This window comes from Protopterus annectens, chromosome 6.part0 (genome assembly GCF_019279795.1).
Source record: "Protopterus annectens isolate FY-2018-M chromosome 6.part0, PAN1.0, whole genome shotgun sequence".
NCBI lineage: Eukaryota > Metazoa > Chordata > Ceratodontiformes > Protopteridae > Protopterus > Protopterus annectens.
In genome coordinates this window covers 630,824,798-630,848,570 of record NC_056737.1, presented here as the reverse complement: position 1 = coordinate 630,848,570, position 23,773 = coordinate 630,824,798, and the positions used below count along the sequence as shown (strand labels likewise).

Below are 23,773 nucleotides of genomic sequence, written 5' to 3'. Positions count from 1 at the left end.
TGGTGCTTTTTTTTCATCCCGAGTAGGGTGAATTATTTTAACATGATCTGGTCCCATGTAAAGAAACTGCAATGTCCAGGACTCCAACTCTGGAGACTAGATGGAAGAGGGGCAAAGGCCAGAGTTTCAGCATACAGTATCTGTATTGAGGGGCTTCATCAATGTCCTGTAAATATGTGTAGCAAATGGTGTGAGAGCACAAGTGGCTTCTTTCCATTCTAAATGCACTTCAGGCTCAACTGATTGTGGTCACACAGCATGATGCACCAGAGAACCTTTGTCCTACACTTTGCAGGGACTGTAGTTCTTTTACACAGGAGGGTGCCTTGGGACCTGGAGCTGGAGAGACTAGCTCCAGTGGAAACCTTTTTGGCAATCCCCTTGTGTGGTCTGGGTAGCAGGACATTTTTGGGCTTCAGATTTGTGCTAACGTCTGATATTGCTGATTTTACTAATGGCAGGCTCTACTTGTGTAGGTTTGTAGCAGGATACATGACTGATTCAGTGCATTATTCTTGGTACTGCTTAATGACATGCCAGTGTGATTTGAAATGCATCAAATTATTGTAATGACTGCTCTTGTTGCAGTATCCAGACTTTTTTTTTTTTACTTAACACCAGCTAAGCCATTCAGACTTTTTTAAATTAACCAGACATGATTTGCATGCACTAAGCAGTCTGGTTTATTACCCAGTAGCTTGTGAGCACTTTTAAGACTTAAATCCATGTTCTTGTTTCATTTTCCCACTGTTAACATGCTAATACTAGATGTTCATCGTGTTTCACTGTTGCAGTCATGACTGTAGGGTTCTCCCCTGCCGGCAGGCAGCCCCCGGTCGGCCAGAATCCCAAAGTCTGGGTCCGGCATCAGCTGTTCAGCCATGCTCCCTGACGTCAGAGCACCAGGAGTATAAAGCTGACAGCCGACGCAATCTTCTCCAGTCTTTCTTGCCGTGCGGTGATAGCAGTTCGCAAGTGCCGGTCGACTGACTCCTGACTATTTTTTTCTGATCTACTTCAGTCCGAAGATTTTCTTCTCCACTCAGTTAAGTACCCCGTTGGGGAAACTTTTTTTTTCTTGCTCCACTCCGATGTCAGAAAAAGTTAATTGTATTTCATGTGGGAAGCGAATACCTCATAAGGATTTTCATTCTTACTGTATTCCTTGCTTAGGCCCTGACCACGACGTAGCTAGTTGTCTGTTTTGTGCTAGATTCAATCAACGTACAATTAAGCGAAGGTACAATTTTGCTTTTCATTACTTCGGTAAGTGCTTTAACTACAAAATGTAGTCTGATACGGTTCCGGCTATGAGTTCACAAATGTCGCAAGGGTAAAGACAGGCCTCAGAGGTCCAAATCTGATGGCACACAAGCGGGGCCAGCTTCAGGTTCGGCCATCATCAGTGAGGAGCTTTTGCAGCCCCTGTCACCGGCCATTTCAGAACAGACTGCCGAAACGGACTCTCATGAGGAGCCAACCAGGCCTTTAAATATTTCTGTTGCAGGACCTTTGGACAATGCTCCTTCGGATGGGTCCAGAGCCGCTGTGCAGGTACCGGCTTCCAAAGGGGTTTTCAGGCCTACTCAGCTTCTAGTAAAGGCAAAGACTCCTAAATCAAAGACTACAACACAGGCCTCTTCTGAACCAGCTCCCAAGCCACAGAAACAGTTACTCAAGATGGCGGAGGATTTACTTACTATGATTAGGGGTTCATATCTCCCTCCAGATAAAAGGCCAAGGCAGGATGTTTATTATGATTCCTCTGATCAGGCGTCTGTTTCCTCAGTTTCTTCTTATCAGGAATATTCTTTCCCTCCTTATGAGGATTCTGATGCTGAAGAATCAATTCCTTCAGCTTCTCCCCCTGAGGATTTCTCTTTTGGGGAAACTTTGCATGAAATGAGGGTCCTTTTCCACTGGGAAGGACAGGAGTATTCGGAATCTAAGAAAAGGCTGAGGGATTTTCTTCCCCAACATAGACCCCTGGCTATTCCTCCTGTTTTGGATATTGTGGATGATGCCTTTTCGGAGGCTAACTTAACCCCTGACTCTCTTCCTCCTGCTCCTGTTATATTACAGGGTTCCTGATTCCCATCAGTTTTTATACAATAACCCTTCTGCTGACCCTGAAACAATTTCTCAGGGTCCTAAGGGAGTTAAGGCCGCTTCTGCCAAAAATCCCATTCCTACTGAAAAGGATTCTCTATCCTTAGAAAGATGGGACAAAAAGGTGTACACTTCTGCTACTTTGTCCATTAGGGCTTTAAACTGTCAGTTTCATATGCTAAAATACCAGCAATTTCTCTTTTCTGTTTTAAAACAAAAGCTTACTTCCATTTCTGCCTGTGCAGATAAGGAATTACATGACTTATTGCATGCCACTGAACAAGTTGGGAAGCATGGTTTACACTGTGGATTTGATGCCTTGGAGGTTTCGTGTAGGGCTGCGCCCTCTGGCACAGTCATTAGAAGGCATGCATGGCTAAAGGAACCAAATTTGCCTGAACAAGTAAAGGCTAAATTATTGGATGCTCCTGTTCAGCATAATGTTTTGTTTGGATCAAAAGCTGAAGAGGTGATTAAAAAGATGGAGGATGAGGCGAAATCCATGCAAACAGATTTTTTTTTTAAAAGTACAGCCACCTAGATTTAGCAGGAATTGGCCTTCAAAAAATTGGTCCTGTCCCACTTCAGACAGGCCTCAGAGGGGTAGATATAGACGCTCCAGAGGAACGCCTCAAACGCAAGCTTCTTGTAGACCAAGACAGTGGACTGCTTCCACCCCAAGGGGAGGAGAGGACAGGTCACGAACTCAAAGGAAACAAACTCAATGACTCCCTCTGTTGGGCTACAGGAACTTCTTGCCTGGAAGCCCCTCTCGGAGGAAAACTCTATCAAAATTGGACTCAAATAACCCAAGACAAGTGGGTTTTGGATGTGGTTTTAAGAGGTTACAAATTCCATTTTCATACCTTGCCAAGGCCAAGCGGATGGCCAGACCTTCCAAAACCTCAATGGACAGAGGCCTTAAACCAGGTGGAAGCTCTTTTTGCTATGAATGCCATAGAACTGGCTCCACTTTCAGAGATGGGAAAAGGTTTTTACTCCAGGCTCTTTCTAGTCCCAAGGAAGCAAAACTCATGGAGACCCATTCTGGATCTGTTGGTCTTCTTTCTAGAGATTCCAAAATTCAAGATGCTTACTCTACAGCAGCTACTTCCAATGCTGTCCAAAGATGCATGGATGGTAACTTTGGATTTTAAAGGAGACATATTTACACATTCCCATCAGGCAGGATCGCAGAAAATACCTCAGGTTCAAGGCCGGATCGAGGCACTTTCAATTCTCTGCGCTGCCCTTTGGCTTGTCTACTGCGCCCAGGGTCTTCACCAAATGCCTGGCTCCAGTAGTAGCTTACTGCAGACTCGAGGGAATTCAAATTTACCCTTATCTGGACGATTGTCTAATTCAGGCAGACAGCAAGGATGTCTTACTCCAGCATCTAGAATCTTGTACAGAACCTCCTCAAGTTCCTGGGATTCTCTGTAAACAAAGTCAAATTTGACGCCATCACAACACAACTTTTCTGGGTGCACTTCTAAACACCACAACCCAGATGGCATTTCTGACATCCGAAAAACAATTACAGCTGGCTTCAACTTTCAGAACCTTGGCAACTTTAACTCTACTATCTGCAAGGAAATTCCTGCAGGCTTTGGGTTACATGGCATCCTGCATCCTTCTCATACCATATGCAAGACTACACATGAGGAAAAAATAAAGTGGTACCTAAAAAGTGTATGGTCTCAGCATTGCCACAGTTTAGACATACTGATTTCCGTCCTTCCTTGCCTTCAAAAGGAATATCTTTGGTGGTCCAGGGCATGTGCTCTAAAAGGGAAACCCTTCAGTCTGCCTCCTGCCACTCAGATTCTAACCACGGACGCCTCAGATTATGCTTGGAGCCCATTTTCAGGGCAATTGTCTGCAGGGCCTTTGGACAAAGGATCAGAAGCACCTGCATATCAACTTAAAGGAAATGTTAGCTGTTCAGAAAGCTCTATTGGCCTTCAGGAATCTTTTACAACCAGGACAACTAATATGGACAGACACCACAGTTATGTGGTACATAAACAAGCAAGGGGGATCTCATTCCTACCCCCTTTGCAGACTAGCCATGGATGTATGGAACATAGCTCTAGCTTGCAATCTGGATCTTCAAGCTTTTTCTACCAGGGAAACAAAACTTCCTGACAGACGGTCTGAGCAGAAACCTTTCGGATCCACACTAGTGGATGCTGGACACCAAAATATTCAGGATGATAAACAGCAGTCTGGGGATGTCCTCACATAGACCTCTTTGCATCCCATCTCAATCAACTACAGAATTTTTGCACCAGGACTTTCCACAGAGAAGCTCGGAAAGTGGATGCCCTGTCATTCAGTTGGAGGAACCTCTCTGGATACGCCTTTCCTCCTCTTCTTCCACGGGTTTTATTGAAGATAAAACAGGACAAGCCCAAGATTATCTTGCTGGCTCCAAATTGGCCTCGGCAGTTTTGGTATCCAACTCTAAAAAACCTATGCCTGGAGCCCCCTTGGGTTTTACCTCTGTCTCCGAACCTTCTGTCCCAACATCAGGGTCAGGTTCTACACGTCAGAACTCTCAGCCTGGCGGCCTGGTTAATCCAGGGCCTTTTATTTCTTAAATACCCAAGCAGGTTATGGATGTCATTTTAGAAGCCAGACATCCTAGCACTAGAAAATCTTATGCAGGAAAATGGAAAAGATTTTGTTCCTGGATGCAGGCTCAGGATTCTGATCTCTTCTTCCTAACATTACTTTAATTTTACTTTACTTGACAGATCTCTTACATAAGTGTCTCTCTCTCTTCCATTAAGATACATGCCTCTGCTATTTCTGCTCATTATAATACAGACCCTCCCATTTTTTCCCACCAGCTCATGAGACAGTTTCTCAGAGGAGCTAAGAACTTTAAGACCTCCTAGATCTTCTCCCATTCCTGCTTGGGATCTCAACTATGTTTTAGAAAAACTAACCTTGCCTCCTTTTGAGCCTGCTGCCTCTACTGAATCAAGTTTTTATCCTGGAAGACGGCTATCCTGTTAGCCCTAACCTCTGCCAGGAGAGTTTGAGTTACAAGCTCTTATGGCTGTGGAACCTTATTAGTTTTCATCAAGACAGGGTATCTTTGAGGACTAATCCTACCTTCATGCCTAAGGTGGTTTCCAAAGTGGCTTTAAATCAAACTATCCACTTGCCAACCTTTTTCCCCACCCCTCAAAATAAAGGGGAAAGGATCTTGCATTCCTTGGATGTACACAGACAACTACGTTTTGTCCTGAACAGAACCAAGGACATCAGAAAATCAGAACAATTGTTTGTTTCTTATGCTTCAAGTTCCCAAGGTAAAGCCATTTCAAAACGGACCATTTCTAAATGGATTGCTCATGGAATCAGATTTTGTTGTTCACACCATGGAAAGCAAATCCTAGGGAGTATACGGACTCATTCCACCAGAGCTGCTGCCACTTCTGCAGCCTTCCACAGGGGAGTTCCTACCAAAGACATTTTGGAAGCTGCAATTTGGAGTTCTGTGCATACTTTTTCTAAGCACTACAATCTACCTCTCTACTCTCTAGGGCAGGCTTTGCCTCTGCAGTCTTGCAGGGCCTTTTAGCTGCCCCTTCTGTATGACCACCTCCCTTTCAGCTTTGGGATTCTACCCTACAGTCATGACTGCAACAGTGAAACACGAACATAGTACAGTTGTGTACACCTACCATAAATGTAGATGTTAAGAGTGTCTTCACTGTTGCAGTCTGGGTTTCCCTCCCTCCTGTCCCCTCTTATTTTTACTTTTGTGCATTTCCTTTTTTCACCTTTCTTCTGAGGTGTATTTGCAAAGGTTATGGGACCTTTTTCATTTTGGGACTCCTGACATCTGGGGAAAGAAACTGGAGAGGATGGCGTCTGCTGTCCGCTTTATACTCCTGGCGCTCTGACGTCAGGGAGCATGGTTGAACAGCCTACGCCGGACCCAGACTTTGGGATTCTGGCCGACCGGGGGCTGCCTGCTGGCAGAGAACCTTACAGTCATGACTGCAACAGTGAAGACGCTCAACATCTACATTTATAGTAGATGTACACAAGTACTTTTTGGGTACAGTGCCAGGAAACCAGAAGGGGCTTGCCCTGTCTACCTACCCCACCTTAATCTGCTCTTGCATTGGCCGGCTGCCTCCCTGTATCCACCTGCCCCCTCGTGCATCTATTGAGCCTTTCACCCAGACAGTACTGCTTGGCTGTGATTTTGCTCTCCCTCTGCACCAAAGGTCACTGTGCCACTGCTGTAAAACAGTGACTGTTTTTTGCTTTTATTAAATGACAAATCCTCAGGCAGACTTACATAAATCGTAGTACTGTGACTAGCTTTCAGTATTTGACTAAATGATTAATTTTATGCTTTTCTGTGCTTAATTACACATTCATTTGTACTGCCCATGTCCATTTTGCTTTCTTCCCAGACTGAGATGGCACAGTTCTACTATACTGCACTAGATACTAATTTGTGTCATGCATGCAGTCAAGCAAATCTCGGTAGCACCATTGAACTGAGTCAGTCTGATTTGGTTGTGTTGCTAGTTTGCTGAACTGGTGGCAAGAGAGCATACCTCTTTATCCAAATTTTCACCTCCCTTTTGGTCTGTTCCTCAATTTATGGTTTCTCTCAAATCATTGAGTATTAAATTATTGATTTGAATTTCCGGTGTAGTATTCAGAAAATTCATGTTGATGCAAAACCCATTCCAGCCACTTTCTAATTTTATAGAAACGGTATTTAAAATCCATCCTTCGTGCTTTGCAGCTTAGCACAGAGGTATAGCAAAGTAATCCTCGGATGAAAAAGCAGCTGTTGAACCCTTTAATTTTAAAAATGGAGCAGCTTAAATGTATATGACTTGCTAATAAGTTGCTGCAGCCTTTATGGAAGTGCTACCACCTAGTGGGAGCTTTCTTCTCTGCAATATCTTTTTTTCTCCCCATTTTTCCTTAACCATGGTGCCATACTCCTGCAAAACTTAATCCTGCTTTGAGCCAGGTTTTCTATTAGTTTCTAATTGCAAATTAACCAGTTATTACAGGTCTTCTGTTAAACTGGGTATTAGTGCAGGTTATTGCATTATGTTGCACCTGTTCACTATCCTAGATTAATCAGAGCTGATTTCTACTGCACTTTATTCCTTGTATCACCGGTACTGAACTTTATGTGCATCTTGGGTTAAAGCAATTAACTTTGATCTAACAGACTAATAGATCTCTGCACTTTTTGTACCAAGAAGCAATGTCTAATTTACCTTTAATCTTGAAGCACAATTCTACTTTATAAATTTCCAACTTTGTGGAGTTTTAAATGCAATTTCTGCTTTTATTTGGACTGCTGTGATCATTTGTAAACTTTATTACAACTGTTATTAGTTTTTTACTTGTGTAAATGTCTGCCATTTATCATGAACTGTTTTTATTGCTGTTTGCATCAGACTTCGCTGTGACTCTACTTATAAATACATTACAAAAATACATTTGCAGGTGAACTGATCAGTGGCTTTGCTTTTTAAGCCTCTGATTCAGAAGCTGCACTTTGAAGTTGTACACTGTGTGCAAAGGAAGGCAGTTTATTAGGTTTGCACTGGTTTGTTTCAAAAGTTATTTGAGCAGAAAGTCTTGGCTTCAGACCTTCATTATAGTAACAGAATAGTTTTGGCTTTGCATCTAAAGTACATCTTGATATTGGCAGTTTAGTTTGCTGCTGAGCATGCCATTTTTCCTGTGCCCCAAAGAGGATTATTTGTGGTCTGCCAAGGGAGCAAAGCACACTGGAGCTCAGAATTTGATTTAGACATGCTGGTAGCAAGTATATCTCTCAGTTTGTGGTCCCTCTGTTAATGGCTTTTTGTACTGTTGAGTTTCCTTTCTAAATTAAAGTACAATTCAAAATGGGTTTGATCTGGGAAGTTTTGGTATGGTTATGCCTTCTGAGTCTGGGATCAGGGCTGGCCAAAGGTTTGGGGATATCCTGGAGTATGGTGTTGAGAGAGGTGAGCATCTTGATATGAAAGTAAATGCTTTCCTGAATGTTGGTAGATTACAGAAGGTACCACTGAAGATAAAGTTGACTCCAATTCTTGTGTATCAAATTTCTGATGTGAATTACTGAAGAGTTGAGTTCAATTTCTGTAAGTAGGGAATTCCTGGGGCTGCTGATTCCAGGGTCTGCACTGCTGTTTATTGCTGGCCCCTTCAATGCTTACTAACATCCTTTGAATGCAGCCACAGGCCCTTTAATCACTAATGCCATATACTTAGTTTTGAGTGCCAAGACTGAAATTTTCTGTGCCAGTTTGATAAGAACCAAGTGTTTACTTCTGTTCTCTTAATCACTTTTTTCTGTATTAATATTTGAAAGATTCTTTCTTCCATTTTAGAAAATTGGGGAAGAATATGTGAAAGACCTGAGTCGGCTGCAGAAACTAATGAAGTTTGTCGACAATGAAACTTTTATTAGAGAAGTTGCAAAGGTTAAACAGGTGTGACATCTAATTTTTTCTTCAGAATATTTATTATAATAACTTGTCTCTTCTATAACTTGGTGTAACTCCTTTTTCCACAGGAGAATTAACTTGGTGTAACTCCTTTTTCCACAGGAGAATAAACTGAAGTTCGCTCAGTATCTTGAGCGTCAGTGCAAGGTGAACATCAATGTCGAATCCATCTTTGATGTGCAGGTGAAACGAATCCATGAATATAAACGGCAACTTTTGAACTGCTTGCATGTCATTCTTCTCTACAATCGTAAGCTAATTTAGAATAATTTTGAGGGCTGCTTAAACCTATGGCAAAATAAAAACCTGTTTGCGCACTGATTCAAAGAGCTTTTGGAATTATAAGCTGCAGTAGTTTCAGTAGAATACTTGAATGAATAAAGCAACACCAGCTTCATTGAGTTGTCTTTTTGAAATGACTTACTGCTACATCTGTATAGCCACACCACACGTTTTAGTCTGTAGGATTCCTTCTGAAGCCGGAAGTTAACTGTATGAAGTCTAAGAATATTAAGTTTTGTAACTTGCACATTTTACTGCTAATGTGCATATCTGCAGAACTGTGTAATGTAGATTTTCAAGAATCTGGAATTGTATGCAATTCTCACTAGAAAATGGCTGTACATTTCTCAAACTTTTATGAGAAGTAAATTTTGCTGAAGGATCTGGATATAGATTGTTGCATACTTGCACATTCCTGGGGAAAAGTTATGGAATTTGAGGTAGAGCCCATATCAAGTAGCACTCTCCCAGAAAATTTGCTATTTCATTTTCATAAGTTCATAATTGCTAGGCTAGCTGCCCTTGCAGGCCATTTTATGCTTAGCCAATTTCCAGTTTTGTGCTTGAAATAACCTCTCCCGTTTAGTTATAGATGGGCCTTACTGATCCCATGGTCAATTGGGTATTACCCCAATGAAAACTGAATTGTACTGTAGATTAAGGGGACCCATGCACAGCCTAAAGCATTTAGGAGCTGCCTGTGTCAATTTGTAGTACAGGGGCAGTATTGGGATAAATTTCTCCCATTCATAGAGCCCAGCTGTACTTGAAAAATGGGCAGGGATTAACTATGTGAATGATGCATCTGTTCCACAGCAGTAGCCTCTGCAAGATGTACCTGTCCTGCTAAACTTCTGTTGATGCCAAAGTGCTTTCAATTCTTAAAGCATAGAGCACCTTTTCCTCTAGCACAAGGTGCTACAAGGTCCAGTTACTAATCTGTTTAATAGAGCCAAAGACTGAATTTGAGCTTAATGATTTTTCACGTATCCATGGAAGTGATGAAGCAAGGGTCTACTAAACAGACCTGGCCCTATTAAATGCTGCAGGAGAATTACAAGTGGATGATTGAATTAACTTGTGAAAAGCATTTGCACAAAACAAAATGGAATGCCAATGTAGCAGAAAAGGTAGAAAATTGTGTGCAAGTACTAATGGCTGACGAAAAAGGTAATTTTACTGTAATAAAAGTAAAAGCTGAAAAATTGCCCAACTGTAAAACTCAGGTTTACAATAGGTGGGCTATAACCACAAGTGGAAACACTGACATGCTCATAATCACACTTGCAGAATCTGTGCTAGGAAAAGGCATTTATTTAATGTTAAATCGAGTCCTACTGCTTTAACAGCATATGCAGTCTGACCAGCATCCTGTGCAAAGTCAGACTTGTGGAACTAATCATGAAGGGCATAGGGGACTTCCAAATAGTAGACCCATCTCAGTTCTGCTTCATCAAAGCAGATCTTGCTTACTCAACCTGGCCGAGTATTGAAATCAACAAAGCAATGGATGAAGTTATCTGCTCACAGCATAACCTGGCCAGAGCTTTTGGCACAGTCGTCCCCCCCCCCCCCCCCCCCTGTTCAGGCATAGTACAAAAGCTAAGTAAACTGGAAATACACTCTTATATCACCTGCTGGATCTCAAATTTGCTAAGATGAGACTCAGGATATCAATATGGGGAGGGCTAACTCCACAGAAATTAGTTTTCAGTGGAGTCCACCTGGGTTTAGTGATATCTACTTCTCTGAAATAAAACTCGATGGCAAAAGGCACTGGCTGACTTGGACTGTTTCTAGCTTACAGTCCCCAAATGAGATCCATCCTGCAGGAAAGTTTGACCCAAACAAATGGTGCAGGAATCACGGACTGAAACTAAATGTTCAAAAATTATCTCTTGAATTAATCTACTGTAGGGAACTACCACACTGACAATATGCCTCTAAGAGTTGACTGTTTGGACTTTGGGGACTTGTGTGGACAGTGGCTTTGTTTGGCAGTGTCCACTGACCTGTTCTATATTGAGCAGATTATAAACAAATGGTTTGCATCTAGTTAATGCCCCTCCCTTGTGCTGTACTCGTTAGACTGATCATTTGCTTACAATTCTCCCTTTGGCTTGTCATGCAACAAGAACACAGATGCCATAAAGAATATAGGGCCTAAAATGTCCTACATGAATGGACTCTAAGCTCTGTCATAGTCTGTATCCTACAGAGTAGGATGTGTCCTGCCTTGCATACAAGATATTCTCCAACTGAGTACTAATGTACCTACTGCAGGTCCGACAAATGCTATAAGAAATGCTGTCCAGAGATCTTTATCTCTTCTGGAACATAAAACCGCATGGTTTGGAGGGACTGGTGTGTATATATCAAAGGATACCACTGTGCTGGAGGGACCAGTGTGTATATAGCAAAGGATACCACTGTGCTGGAACACTCCTTGTCCATATTAAGGTACAACTTGAATAAATGGATGGGTAGTAGAAAATTTAACCCAGGACGGTCTCCTGTACTAATAGACAGAGGCAGCTCCTTAATACTCTACCAAGAATGGGTCCCTTATGTTATCTGCAGTATGATCTTAGTTCACTGGAGATTATGTATAATACCCATGGGATAGGTAAAGCCTGTGTAACACCAAGCCAGAATAAGTAATTCGAGCATCAAAAGGGAGATTGGCTAGGCTAAAAATGGTCTTTGAAGGCCTATGAACCTAATTCGACAGCATTGGTCGAAACTGACTTGCAAGAAAAAAGTTACGTATTTGAAGTGGGTACATTTTTTGGGCTGTTTGGCATTGACAATATTAAGACTGGACAAACTTTCAAATCTAGCATCCTATCAGTCGCTTAGTTGTGCCAAATCTAAAGCCTTATCAGTTGTACCTTGCATGATGTGCTTACAGGCTTAAGATTAGGATTCCTGTTGAAAATACTTTTACTAAGTGGCAGTAAATGCTCCTGAAAGATGTGTAGTACCCTGAAGTAAAGCTGAACAGGACCTAAAGAGCAGAATACGTAGGTGTCACTTGAAGCAATTAAAGCAGAAAATGGATTAAATGGTAGTCACTTGTGAACTTTTAATTGCTGTATTCTTTATTGCAGATGAATAAGTTTCTTGGTACTAGATGCAAACTTGTGCCTTGGTAGATGATGCTAGACTGAGGCTCAGATAAGCATATTGTTGGGAAGGTACAGATTCCTTAGACTTCTGTACTTATAATGCTGCTCACAGTCTAAGTCATAAGTGGTTGTGTGGCTTGCCAGAATTAATGCATTTATTGCCTTCTATTGCCATGCAAGTGCCAGCATTTTAGCCTGGCTGCGTCAAAATAAAAGTTGAACAAATTTCCAGGCCTATGAAGTGCCTCCCAAGATTAAGATCATGGGAGCTAGCAGGGCGTGTCCTTACCAGGCCATTGGTACAGAATACTGAGAAGGCTTAGGACTATATGGTCAAAATCTCCTGGAGAGAAGTCATGTAGCATCCATGTCCCAGAATGTTGAATCCAGTGTTGGATAACTGAAGAATCATAGGTTTCTGCCCTAGGGCATTTATAAGACTAGCCAGAGTGTTTGGCTTTCGCCACCCATTTTAAATTAATTTTGCTATGCCCTTAAGTTAGTATACTGTGCCTCTAACAGTGACACAGAAGTGATACCCGGGGTAAACCTATGATCTCCTATCCTCTCAAGATTCCTCTTGAAGAGAGTCAATGAGGGACTCTGCATAACCTGGACTGGGATTTTATTCCAGAGTGAAGGGAGCCTCTGGGTTATGAATCTGTCCCTCCAGCATGTCCTATTTATTTCAGTGCTGAGGTTCAAGTCTCTCGGCGTGGCTCGATGGGATTTGGATTTTCTGAGGTGCAGCATGTCCATTAATTCCGGGTTGGACATGGCTTTATACGTCAGGCACAGATCGCCTCTGAGCAGGCGGTATGCCATTGAGTAGAGCTGGAGTTTCTTTAACTGGGCAGCATATGGCATCTGTTTGAGCCCTTGATCCTCTTGGTGAGGTACTTTTGGGGTATTTCCAGTTGCTGCAGGTGTCTAGTAAGGTACATCCCAAAAGGGGCATTTTACTCAATTATGGGCCTGATGACAGATGAGTAAAGAGGCACGATGACCTCCCCTGATCTAGATGTGAATCCCTTCATGATTAGGTGGGCTATATAAAATGTTTTTCTAACCACTTTGGCCATGTGGTTGTCAAATGAGAGATTGCTATCAACTTGGGTCTCCAGGTCCCTAATTACTTCTGTACTTAATGGATTACCACCTATGTGGTAATTTGTGGGTACTTTGTTTTTGCCAAAGGGGATGACTATACACTTTTTTTGGCGTTTAGCTTGAGGCCATGGCTCTGGCACCAGTTGTCCGTTTCTGAGGCCCTTTTGGAGGATGCTTGTGTCGGCTGGAGAGTCTGTTATGGCGCCCAGTTTGCAGTCATCTGCGAACTTGGTCAGCCACAGTCCTTCCATGTTGGCCTGTACCTCTGAGAAATATATACCAAACAAGAGAGGTCCCAGGACTGAGCCTTGTGGGATGCCGCTTGTAACTGGTTTGGAGTCTGACATGGCTCCAGCAATTCTAACCATGTGGGTTTTGTCCTTGTGCCAGTTTGCAAACCATCTATTGACATAGAGGTTTATATTTAAGCTGGTGAGCTTATCTGTAATGCCCGAGTGGGGTATTGTATCGAAGGCTTTTGCGAGGTCCAGGTAGGCTGTGGACCACCTTCCCCTCGTCAATGGCCTTGGTGACTGTCTCAAAGAAATCGACCAGGTTTAAGAGGCAGGATCTGCCCTTAAAGCCGAACTGGGTAGGATCCAATGTCTGTAGGTCCCCAATATCTTTATTTGAGGTCCATGATCCTTTCCATAGCTTTGCAGACCAAGCTAGTCAGGCTTATGGGGCGATAGTTTCCAGGATCCATTGAGGCACCACCTTTGTGGAGAGGGACCACTGTTGCTGTACACCACTCTTTGGGTACATATCCTGTAGTAAGGCTGAGATTGAAGAGTAGTTTTAGGTTTGGGTTTAGCTCTTCTTGGAGTTCATGTAGGATGCAGCCCGGGACACTGTCTGGTCCCATTGATGCTATGTTTTTTGCTTTGGAGAGGGCGGCTCTTACCTGAGCATCTGAGATGTCAGGGGGGCAGCACTCTGCTGGGATAGATATTTGCCCTTTTGGTGGGGAGGGGGGGGGGAGAAGTTTGCACTGAACCAGTCAGCTAGGATGTTGGCAATGTCTGTGGGTTCAGTGTATCTTGTTATTTTGGACTAATTCTGAGCATATCTGGGAATTCCCACCCAGGTTCCTAACAGAACTAAAAGCCTTGTGATTATCCTTGGTGTCCTGTGCAATTTTTCTCTAGGCTGGCCTTAGACGATTTTATGAGTGCCCATAGTTTTTTGCTAATACTGATCAGAGATGCCTTCCCTTTTTGGGATTTTGCTCTATCATGTAGTAGCTTCCTTCTATTGTATAGTTTATGGCTGGGGTCCACCAGACAGGACGTCTGCCTTTGGAGGATTGGGTCTTGGGTTTTATTTGGGATTGCATGATCCATGCATTCCTGAAGGTGTTCATATAATGCGCTTATAAAGGATTCTGCTGTCTGGGCCATATTTTCCACAGGCCTGGAGGCTTTGAAGGATTCCACCTCTGTTTTGAGGAGTGTGAAATTTGCTTTAGAGAAGTTTTTTCACTGTGGTTTTCTGGGCAGGGGTGGAGTCGGGATGTGAATATCCAGTGAGATTAGTTTATGATCTGATCTTACCAGTGAGGGATACACTTCTGGTCTGGAGCATAGAGTCCCCATGTTGGTGATTATCAGGTCCAGTACGTTTTCCCCTAATCTTCCTTGGATTTTTTTTGGAATGTAGAAATCTATTTATCTTGTTGTGGTCCGTCCGGGAGGTTACTGTTCTCTACTGGAGAACACCAAGATTGGTCTGCCAGAAGGTGCCCTTAAATTTATAGGTAAGCTTGGATCCTGCATGTTTAAGTACTCTACCATGTGGTTTGAGGTGTAAGCTCACAACTGGCAAGCATTTGTGATACTAGCACTAAGCTTTGTGCAAACCCTTCCCAATGTCTGCTGAAGCAGGTCTGTCCTTTGAGTGTCGTCATGCTAAAAGCTTGACACCACCCATGCTGAGAGAGGGGAGAAGTGGGTATTACTGGATTATCTGTTACTTTCAACCATTGGGACTGGCTGCCACAGTCTGCTTATCTGAACTTTCATAAGGTTTAACTTCCATAATGCTGTTGACTTTACCACTGAACAGCTAGCATTTTGTAAAAGAATTACAGGCATATTTTTAACTTGTGGTGATTCATCAGTTTTATTCAATGGTTGCCCTTCATGTTGCAGGCATACTATTTAGTCTTTCCATTCGTGTGAACATTCTGCAAATGTAAGCCTTTTTGCTTTTTAGCTAGGCTGCTGTGTTGTATAGGGCTGGTCTTTGGAAACCTTTGCGTTCTGTTTTTGCTCTAGTCTGTAGGTTTTGCCATGTTTTCAGTCTTGGCTTTTGGATCAGTATGCTTTGGTTTGCCCTTAATAGGGGTAGATAAACTGGTTTTGTGTGAGAAGTACAACCACAAACCAAGATGCTGTGCAGTGTGGTTGGACCCATCTTAAAGGGCTGATGTAAGTTAATGTTTTGAACCTAATCAATTCTGCTGATACAACAAGAAAGCATTTGATTTCCAAAATCCGTAATGCAACCTTTAAAGTGCTGTTTAGGTATTAGACGGCCACTTTTATTCATTTCAGGCTAGATTTAATTTCACCTAAGTACTGCCAGGTACAGTTTTACAGTTTCTGGTTAAGGAGCATTTCAAAAGTTGCTGCTGTTGGAAAAATGTTTAGCATGTTTTTGTTTTCCTGAAAAGCTTGAATTATCCAAATTACTCCTTGTAGCTTAGTGATATTTTAGTATGGCCAGCCCATTCTCAGTTTCATTTAACTTGAAATGGGAGATCAGAACCCAGACAGAAGTGTCCTTGATACCGCACTGGCCCGGTTTGCCTGTAGACTGATTTCCTTACCAAGGCTTTGATCACATTAGTTTGATTACTTCTGCAGGATTTTCAGTCTGACACTGGTACCACATCTTTAATGGAAGGTGTTTTTCTAGGGCTAGATGTCTTTGATGCATCCACACTTTCAGCTTTTCCCGGTTAGGGGTCGCCACAGCAGATCTGTCCACTCATGATTGGCAGTGAAGTTTTATGGTGTCAAGTTGCCAGCCTGATGCCCAACCTTCCACAGAAGGCACACACACCTAGGGCCAATTTAAAGTGTCCAATCCACCTACTTGCATGTCTTTGGGATGTGGGAGGAAACCGGAGCACCCGGAGGAAACTCACGCAACCACAGGGATGACATGCAGACTCCGCACAGAAGGCACCCCAGCCGAGAATCTAACTGGAGAACCTCTTGCTTTGAGGTGGCCACGCTAACTGCTGCACTACTGTGGTGGCCCTTTGCATCCACACTGGTCTCTAAAGCCCTTGGTCATTGTGGATGCAAATATTGGCATTCTTGAACCAGGGGCAGCAGTGCCAGAGTAGGGTGGCTTTAGAACCAGGGGAATAAGTTGGAGGGTTGCCAGTGTCTTTTGCACCGATGTCTTATCCCAGATTTAAGTTTGTGTACAAAAGGTTCACACAATACTGTGACTGCACAGTTCTGGGTTTTACTTTGTTGCCAACTTTGACACCAGGTACTTGTATATCTAGGTCCTTATTCTGTGCACCTTCTCATCAGTAAAAGCAGACCAAGTTGAAAGACAAGATGGGCAGTGGGTATTGGGCCCTGAGCCCTCTCATTCCTCTTACCACTTTAAACATAGTGGCTGAAGCAGACGTTTAATAATTCGGTTAGTCTCCCACTACTGCCTCCTGATTACTGCAAAAGGTTGTGGAATTCTTAATCTGAAGAGAAATGGGTTCCTCTAATCTGTCTGCAGAAACAAATCCAGCTGAAGGCTTTTTGCTGTCTCCACCTTTATGGACAGTTCCCTCTACGGACAAGATATTTATACTTGTGTAGAGTGCCTGGCAAGAGCCTGTCTGTAGCTCCCATTCTAAGAAGGGAAAAGGCTTTCTGAACCCACCACAAGGGAATAGAATGAAGGCTCATAACTGTGCTGGTATGAAGGGTGCCACCTCTGCTGGTCCACTATAGTGGGCATTGGACACTTGCCTCTTGGGTTTTTAATCTATTTCATGGCACAGCCCACAGTGACAGATCATGGGAAGCATGCTCATGCATATCTAATCTTGGTTGATGGCCTTTTTCCATTATCTTGAGACCTGGTCAATGTCCTGCTCAACACTGAGTTTGAGGCATCCGTGTTCTCCAATGAAGTAAACCGCACCCTGCAGCTGGCACATGTATAGAGTCATGTGTATGCAGCATAGGTATTGATTCAGATGTTTGGCTAGGTCACTGCAGTTTTGCTGAAAACTTGACACCTTTATCATGTGCCCCTTTTGGTACTGCACTTTCAATGCAGTACTGAAAAGCTGGAGAAGAGTGAATGCTAGGTTGCCCATTCTTAATAGGGCTGTTTAACACCAACTGTTACCTATCAGATTTGGTGTGCTCAGAAGTTTGAGTTCTTGCCACTTGGCTCGAGTGGGATGGAAGCAGGTGTAGATGTGATGAGCAGCAGAAAGGTCACTGCCAACAAGGCAGAAGTAATCAAACTCCGGTCCCTTGACCCTTCCAGGGTAAAGGTGCAGACCCTTTTATGGACTTTCCAGCTGTTTCTCTGGAGGCAGTAGGAGGTTGTCCTCCATTGTCCTCCATACTCCTGCATGCTATAGTTGCACAGGGCAACTGTAAGAGGACCGCATACATTTCCCGTCTCTGCCTTGGCCACACCTCTTTCCAGATATCTTCATTAGAAGGGTGCAGAAGGAATAGATTCAGCTTGTTAGATGCCCAAAAGTTCACAATAGTTAATTAAATCTGTTTGATTCCAAAGTAATGTTCTTGATGGTCTCACCCCCCCCCCCCCCCTTGTGCCTATAAGAGGTCGTGGTTGTGCTTTGGATTCTCTGGACATCTAGCTGCACATCAAAATTGGCAAGAAATCTGGTCAGTTTTTCCTTTCTGGTCAAAGCCATTTGGGCTCAGCACAGCCTACAGAATGTTACGTACATATCCATTTGTGCAGCCCACCATAAAACATTGTGAATAAAGGCCATATATTGACTAAGTTTGCCTCCCTAGCAGCCCACATTTGGATACATTGACTCAAGGTTCCCTATTCTGATTTCTCCGGTCTTTGGAGACTCTCTGACCACATAGCCCCAGAAGCTGTTGTAGGCAATAACTGCTTTCATGTAGTCTGCATATCCCTTAATGACCAGATTTGTCTATGGCAATAACCAGTCTTGGGACTCCAAATGGTCTGCCATGCTTCACACGAATCTGGATCTTCAGAGGTCTGAGTGCACAGATCCCATATCCTGATAGGTATTTCCCATGCTTGTATAAAATGCTCTTAGCAGTTCATTCTCCATACTTCCCTATTAGTGGCAGCTACGGTCTGCCATCAGTTGGGGTCATTTTTTAGGGCAGACCAAGGAACATGGTTATGGATAGTGGTTAGCTTATTTCCAAATAGTTTAGAAATGTGCAATTCTCATATCTTGCCTTTTAGGGCCATTTCCCTGAAGTGCGATAGTCCGACTCCAGCAGCATGTATGTTCAGGAGGCCATGAGGCTTTAGGAATGAATAGTGTTATCTGTGGACTTCAGTGCACATTCCTGGGCAGACCTGGCTTGAGCAGACTGCCATTGCCTGCATGAGTGGCCCTGTGAGTGACAACACTGGTCACAGCAAAGCTAACCCAATTGGCACATTTAAGTGGAGCAGCTTTTCATCTGCAGTGTCTCTGCAAGGGATACACTGAAGGATGCTGTATTAAGAATAGTTCCTCATGACTGTGTAATAAGTTCCTCATGACTTGTGCGTCTCCCACTTCCCCTTGCACTGGCGTTATTGAAAGCTTTGCCAAGTAAGGTGAAGGACAATAATCCTGCATTGGCTCTGAAGCTTGGTTCCCTGCTTTAGTGTCACTTTTGGAGAAATCTGACCCCCTGAAATTCAGATTTCTGGTCCACATTCAACAAGCCTCAACCAGAACTTGATTGATTTGTTCATCTTGACTATATTTTGATTGCCAGGCACCCTGAATACTCATCTTTGGTGGTACATATCCTTGCATCTGCCCAGAGATCTTCAGCTAGGTTTACTTAAGATTTTCCTTTGGGTGACTTCTCAAGCTGGATCGTTTTTACTTCATTACCTTCTGTTTGATTAATTTTGATTCTGGACTTCATTGAAGGTGTTTTGCTTCACCTGAAGAGCCTGAATATTTGAGGTCTGTCAATAGTAGACCTTGCCTTCTGTGATTTTGCTTTTCAAGCAAATGCAGAGTTGACATGAAACTTATTCTTGGCAGCAGTGACTGAAAAAGTATACAACTCGTGTATTGTGGATTCGTTTTACTTGCTGTAAGGAGCAAAAACATTTATCTGTTTTCAGGGTGGTTCTTGGCCCTGTGTTGGGAGTAGTCAGTCACTGGGTGTACTTGGACAGCTATATTTCTTTGGACAAATTAACTTCTGTGTACTCGCAGCTTACAATTCAGTCTAGAAAATGTCCAGTTTATCTTGGTGGCTTTTGGACTGAGCATTGGCTGTCTAATGAGCCTAAGGCACATTCTACTGAATTGACTACCTCTGACTTGTAGTGCTATTGAGTAGTATTTCTGCAGCAGTGATGTGAACTTAACTGCATACCTTTGCAAGGTAGTAAGCTGTAAGTGTTCTTGGTGTAGTTCTGCTTAGTCTCCAGTGGTCAGCTGTCCTATCCAAGAGGAAGTATATGAATTTTTTCTGTATAGTAGATCAAGATATGAATTGGATATTTAATTCTTCTGTCCACTTAAATGTCCCCCCACACATTTTTAGTGGCAAGGCCTGGAGGGTTAAGATTTTTTTTGTGCTACCTGCATTATCCAGACTCTGGATCTGGAAGAGAAGGTGCAGAGTATGGGAGTAGGACTAGTTGGCTTTTTTCAAATGAGTGGGCATGAATCCTCCATGCCCAGGAGGGGACTGAACGGATGGTCTGTCATGGGCAATGACTTTCTCCTACAAATGTCCAAACTAAGCCTTTGTAAAAAAAAAAAAAAAAAAAAAAAAAAATTCCTGGACTTGCCTTTTGCCTGTGCCATCCCTTCTCGCTCATTTTCATGAGTAGGAATTGGAGTAGCCTTTTAGTCATCCCACTTGTTTAGCCTTTGCTTGAATGACATGTTTATAGCATGGTAGCACAATGACTCTCCAGCTGCAAAGAAGGTTGCTGGCTTCTAAAGGGCCTCCATGTTGAGTGACCTCTTGCTAAACAGCATCTGCCTCTCTGATCCTGTCAATCTAGACTAGATTCCAGCGACTGAAGTCCTTGGATAGTGAAAGAAGACTTTCTCCTCTGCCATAATTTTCAATTTTTTTTTTTTTTTTTTTTTTTGCTGATTGCATTCCTCCCTATTGGATTGGGTACTGGAGGAAGCTTTTAGTCCCTTGTCTTGGCGTAGCAGCTGTCCAAAATTAATCGTGCCACTTCCACAGTGAGTTACCATGTGGCCATTTTGACTTTACTAGGCAGCATGTTTTGGACCCTGCCCTGGATGATGCCATTTGGGTCTAGAATTTTCCTTGGCTCCGAGTACTATATTTAATATAGTTTATGTAATAGACCAAGTGAAATGGCAGAAAACACTGGAACCAAGGCATGCTATGACTGCTTTGAGACTCTCTAACCTAGTATGGCTTCCGGCGTAACACTACAATAGTAAAACCAGTCCTTTTTTATGCAGTTTAAAATCACATGACACTAATAAATTTAAACCAGTTTCTGAATACCCTTGAATAGGGTTTTAAAGATGTAGAGCCATTCAAGCCAGGAGGGATGTGTGCACTCTAATGTAAAATCCATGGACATTCGCTCATTTCTGTAGCATGTACTATACTCTCTGACTCGTGAATAATGCTTAAAACTAGGAACTTAAAATTGTAGTTCCTTTCTGCTTGATGCTTAAAGGAGCACCCACACTCTAAACATGTTTCCTACATTTTAACACCAATCTGGGACTTTTACAGACTTAAATATTTTTATATGTAATTTCGGAGTCTGACCACATGGGGTCTGGCATCTTGAAACAATTCTGATTTAAACTGCCTCTAGGTATCCTCCAATGCAGTGCTTTTTTGTAAAAAAAAAAAAAAAAAAAAAAAAAAAAGCATGCAATCCTTTTTTCATAAAGCTCCTTTCACTGCATTGATTTTACATGCATACACTTTCATTTAGTTAAGTAACATGTCATGCTGTTCAATGACTGCTGCTTTTTAGAATGGTTAAACTGCAATCTCTTGTGAAGCCTGAATTGTAATACGGACTCTTCTCCCATCCTCCTTCACACCTAATGTCCCTAGCTGCCAAAGTGCTAAGGGTAACTTGAGCAGTTACTTGCTGTGATTGACAGCTCAGCAAGAGACCTGACTCATACTGTTTCCTTGTTCTTACCTTCCCTTTCTGTATGGGTAGGGAAAGGACCTGTGACCTCACAGCAAGGGTGGGTTTTTACATTGGTTGTGGTGTCAGTTTGGGGAGGGATATTCATTGGCCTGGACTCCAATGAATTGGAGACTGGAGCAAGCTTTTCCAGGGCCGGACAAATGTTTCTTGATTGTGAAATTACCACAATACAGTAGGGTACTGTTCTAGGAGAGAAAGTATTTAAAATTTTAAATGCTGTATTCCTAGCCGGGACATTGTCCTTTAAGTTGCATCTGTGGGCATCTTCCTTAAATTTCAGATGCATGGCTACTGATAAGGTCCTAATTGCCATGTACATCCTTTTCAGTGTAAGGGATGTTTGTTTTTACTCTAATTGTAAAACATCGACCACATCTGTAGGTGCCTTTAACAGTCTTCATATGTAAGTTTGTGGTGGCTCTTTTGTGTAACGGGAGCAGTTTCAGATTGGCATTGTTTGTCCAAAGCTGGGATGTGCTGAAATCGCACTCCTCTGCTCTGGAATATCTAAGGATCTGCCAATGCTTGCTTACCTCTAACTGCCTTAGTATATTTACTAAAAGTTGACACCTAGGATCATTACTGTTTTTATTGCTCCCACCGTTATGATTGCACGAAAACTTGCTTTACTGATGTGTGATGTAACCGCATGGAGGTCTGAACAGCAGAATCGACCATCCCTTTGTAACCTCTACTTTTAAAACTGGATGCCATAATGCCCAATCAAATATCCATATTTGAGTCCAGTGTGCATCCTAGTGAGCCTCCATCTGGTTTCTGACGACATTGTTGAACATCAGGTCTATATCATAAGATCGAAGAATAAAAACTGACTTGCCTTTTAATCAACACAAAAATCTCGAAGCTGCAGTTTATTGAATGGCCAAATCAGACCCCCCCCCCCAAGGGATAAATCGGTAGGCCAACAACTAACACCACCTAAGGGTGCTGTGCCCACCACACCCCCCTAACTAAATATTCTAACTCCAGTCAGGGAAAGGGCAAATGTAACAGAACGGCCAAAAGATTCTTTCCCTTGGAAAGAGATCTGATTTGGCTGTTAAACTACAGCTTCGACATTTCTGTGTGGATGAAAGGCAAGTCTACTGTTTTCTTTCTTCAATCTTATGATATAGACCCTGACCATCTACTGTGGGTGCATACTACTATGGTGAAAATGGACGTCCCTGCTTTTTGTAAAGCAGCATCACTCTTAATGCTCATTGATATAGCAACTATTTAGAGAAAATGTAGATGGCAATTGTGAATCTAAACATTTGGTACATTTAGCAACTTGTGACCAATGTAATGCTTTTTCTGTTGGGGGGGAAAAACAGATCAAACTTAAGGAGCATATCAGTAGCCATGTATCTGAAATTAAAAGGAAGATACCCTCAAATGCACTTTATAAGCATCGAGCAAAAGTAAGAGCTAATTATGATTAAGCTTAGATTTAAGTAGTCACTAATTTCTGTAGCATTGCACTGATCTCCCACCTGTCTGACTTGTATCAGTGGGTTTTACATTTGAGTGCACACCCCTGCTTGAATGGCTCCATCTTTAAAACCCTCAAGGGAATTGCAGAAACTGGTTTAATTGCAGTCATGAGCATTACTTTCCAGCTGTGCCAAACTGGATTTAGTAGGTTGCTGTTCATAACTGCGTATTACATGTTTGCAAAATAGATGCAAAGAAATGCACCTAGAAAGCGAAGCGTGAGGTGAATCTTGGTATCTGTGTCAAAGGGTTATGATCGGAGACATGATTGCAAGTCTTCGTGCTTTTTCCCGCATAACTAGTAAATGGAGTGGGTAAAGCTCCTTGCACTACAAAGTGTTTTGCTGCCTCCCAAAACCATAAAGCAAGCTCCTTGCACTAAGTGTTTTGCTGCCTCCCAAAACCATAAATCACTTGGCAAAGGTCAGAAATGCAGTTGTTAGTCGGGCACGTTATTGGCACAGATCAGGCAGGAACAGATGTTCTTAGTCTCACATTGCTGCAGTCATAACCTGTGGGTAGTCCGCTGTCCTCAGTCGGCCCGAATACCAAAGTGTTAGGCTGGCGTCTGTCACGGTCGCTCAGATCTGACGTCAGTACGCAGTGGTACTAAAGCGCATGACCGCCATATCCTCAGTCTTTCTTGCCGCATGGTCCGAAGCAGCGTTTGCAAGTGCCGTTCGGCGTCCTGAAATTTTCGTATTCTGAGTTTCAGACCGAAGACAAAGT

At 42.8% G+C, this 23,773-nt stretch overlaps 1 protein-coding gene across 1 annotated transcript in view; it reads left to right on the top strand.

Annotated features, from left to right (window-relative positions):
* The window catches only part of PYGL (glycogen phosphorylase L), a 292,076-nt gene that overhangs the window by 165,408 nt on the left and 102,895 nt on the right, over positions 1 to 23,773 (top strand). The window contains exons 13-14 of the mRNA XM_044074307.1: positions 8,511 to 8,612; positions 8,730 to 8,877. Of these exons, the coding sequence (XP_043930242.1) occupies positions 8,511 to 8,612; positions 8,730 to 8,877 (250 nt within the window). The remainder of the gene's footprint in view (positions 1 to 8,510; positions 8,613 to 8,729; positions 8,878 to 23,773) is intronic.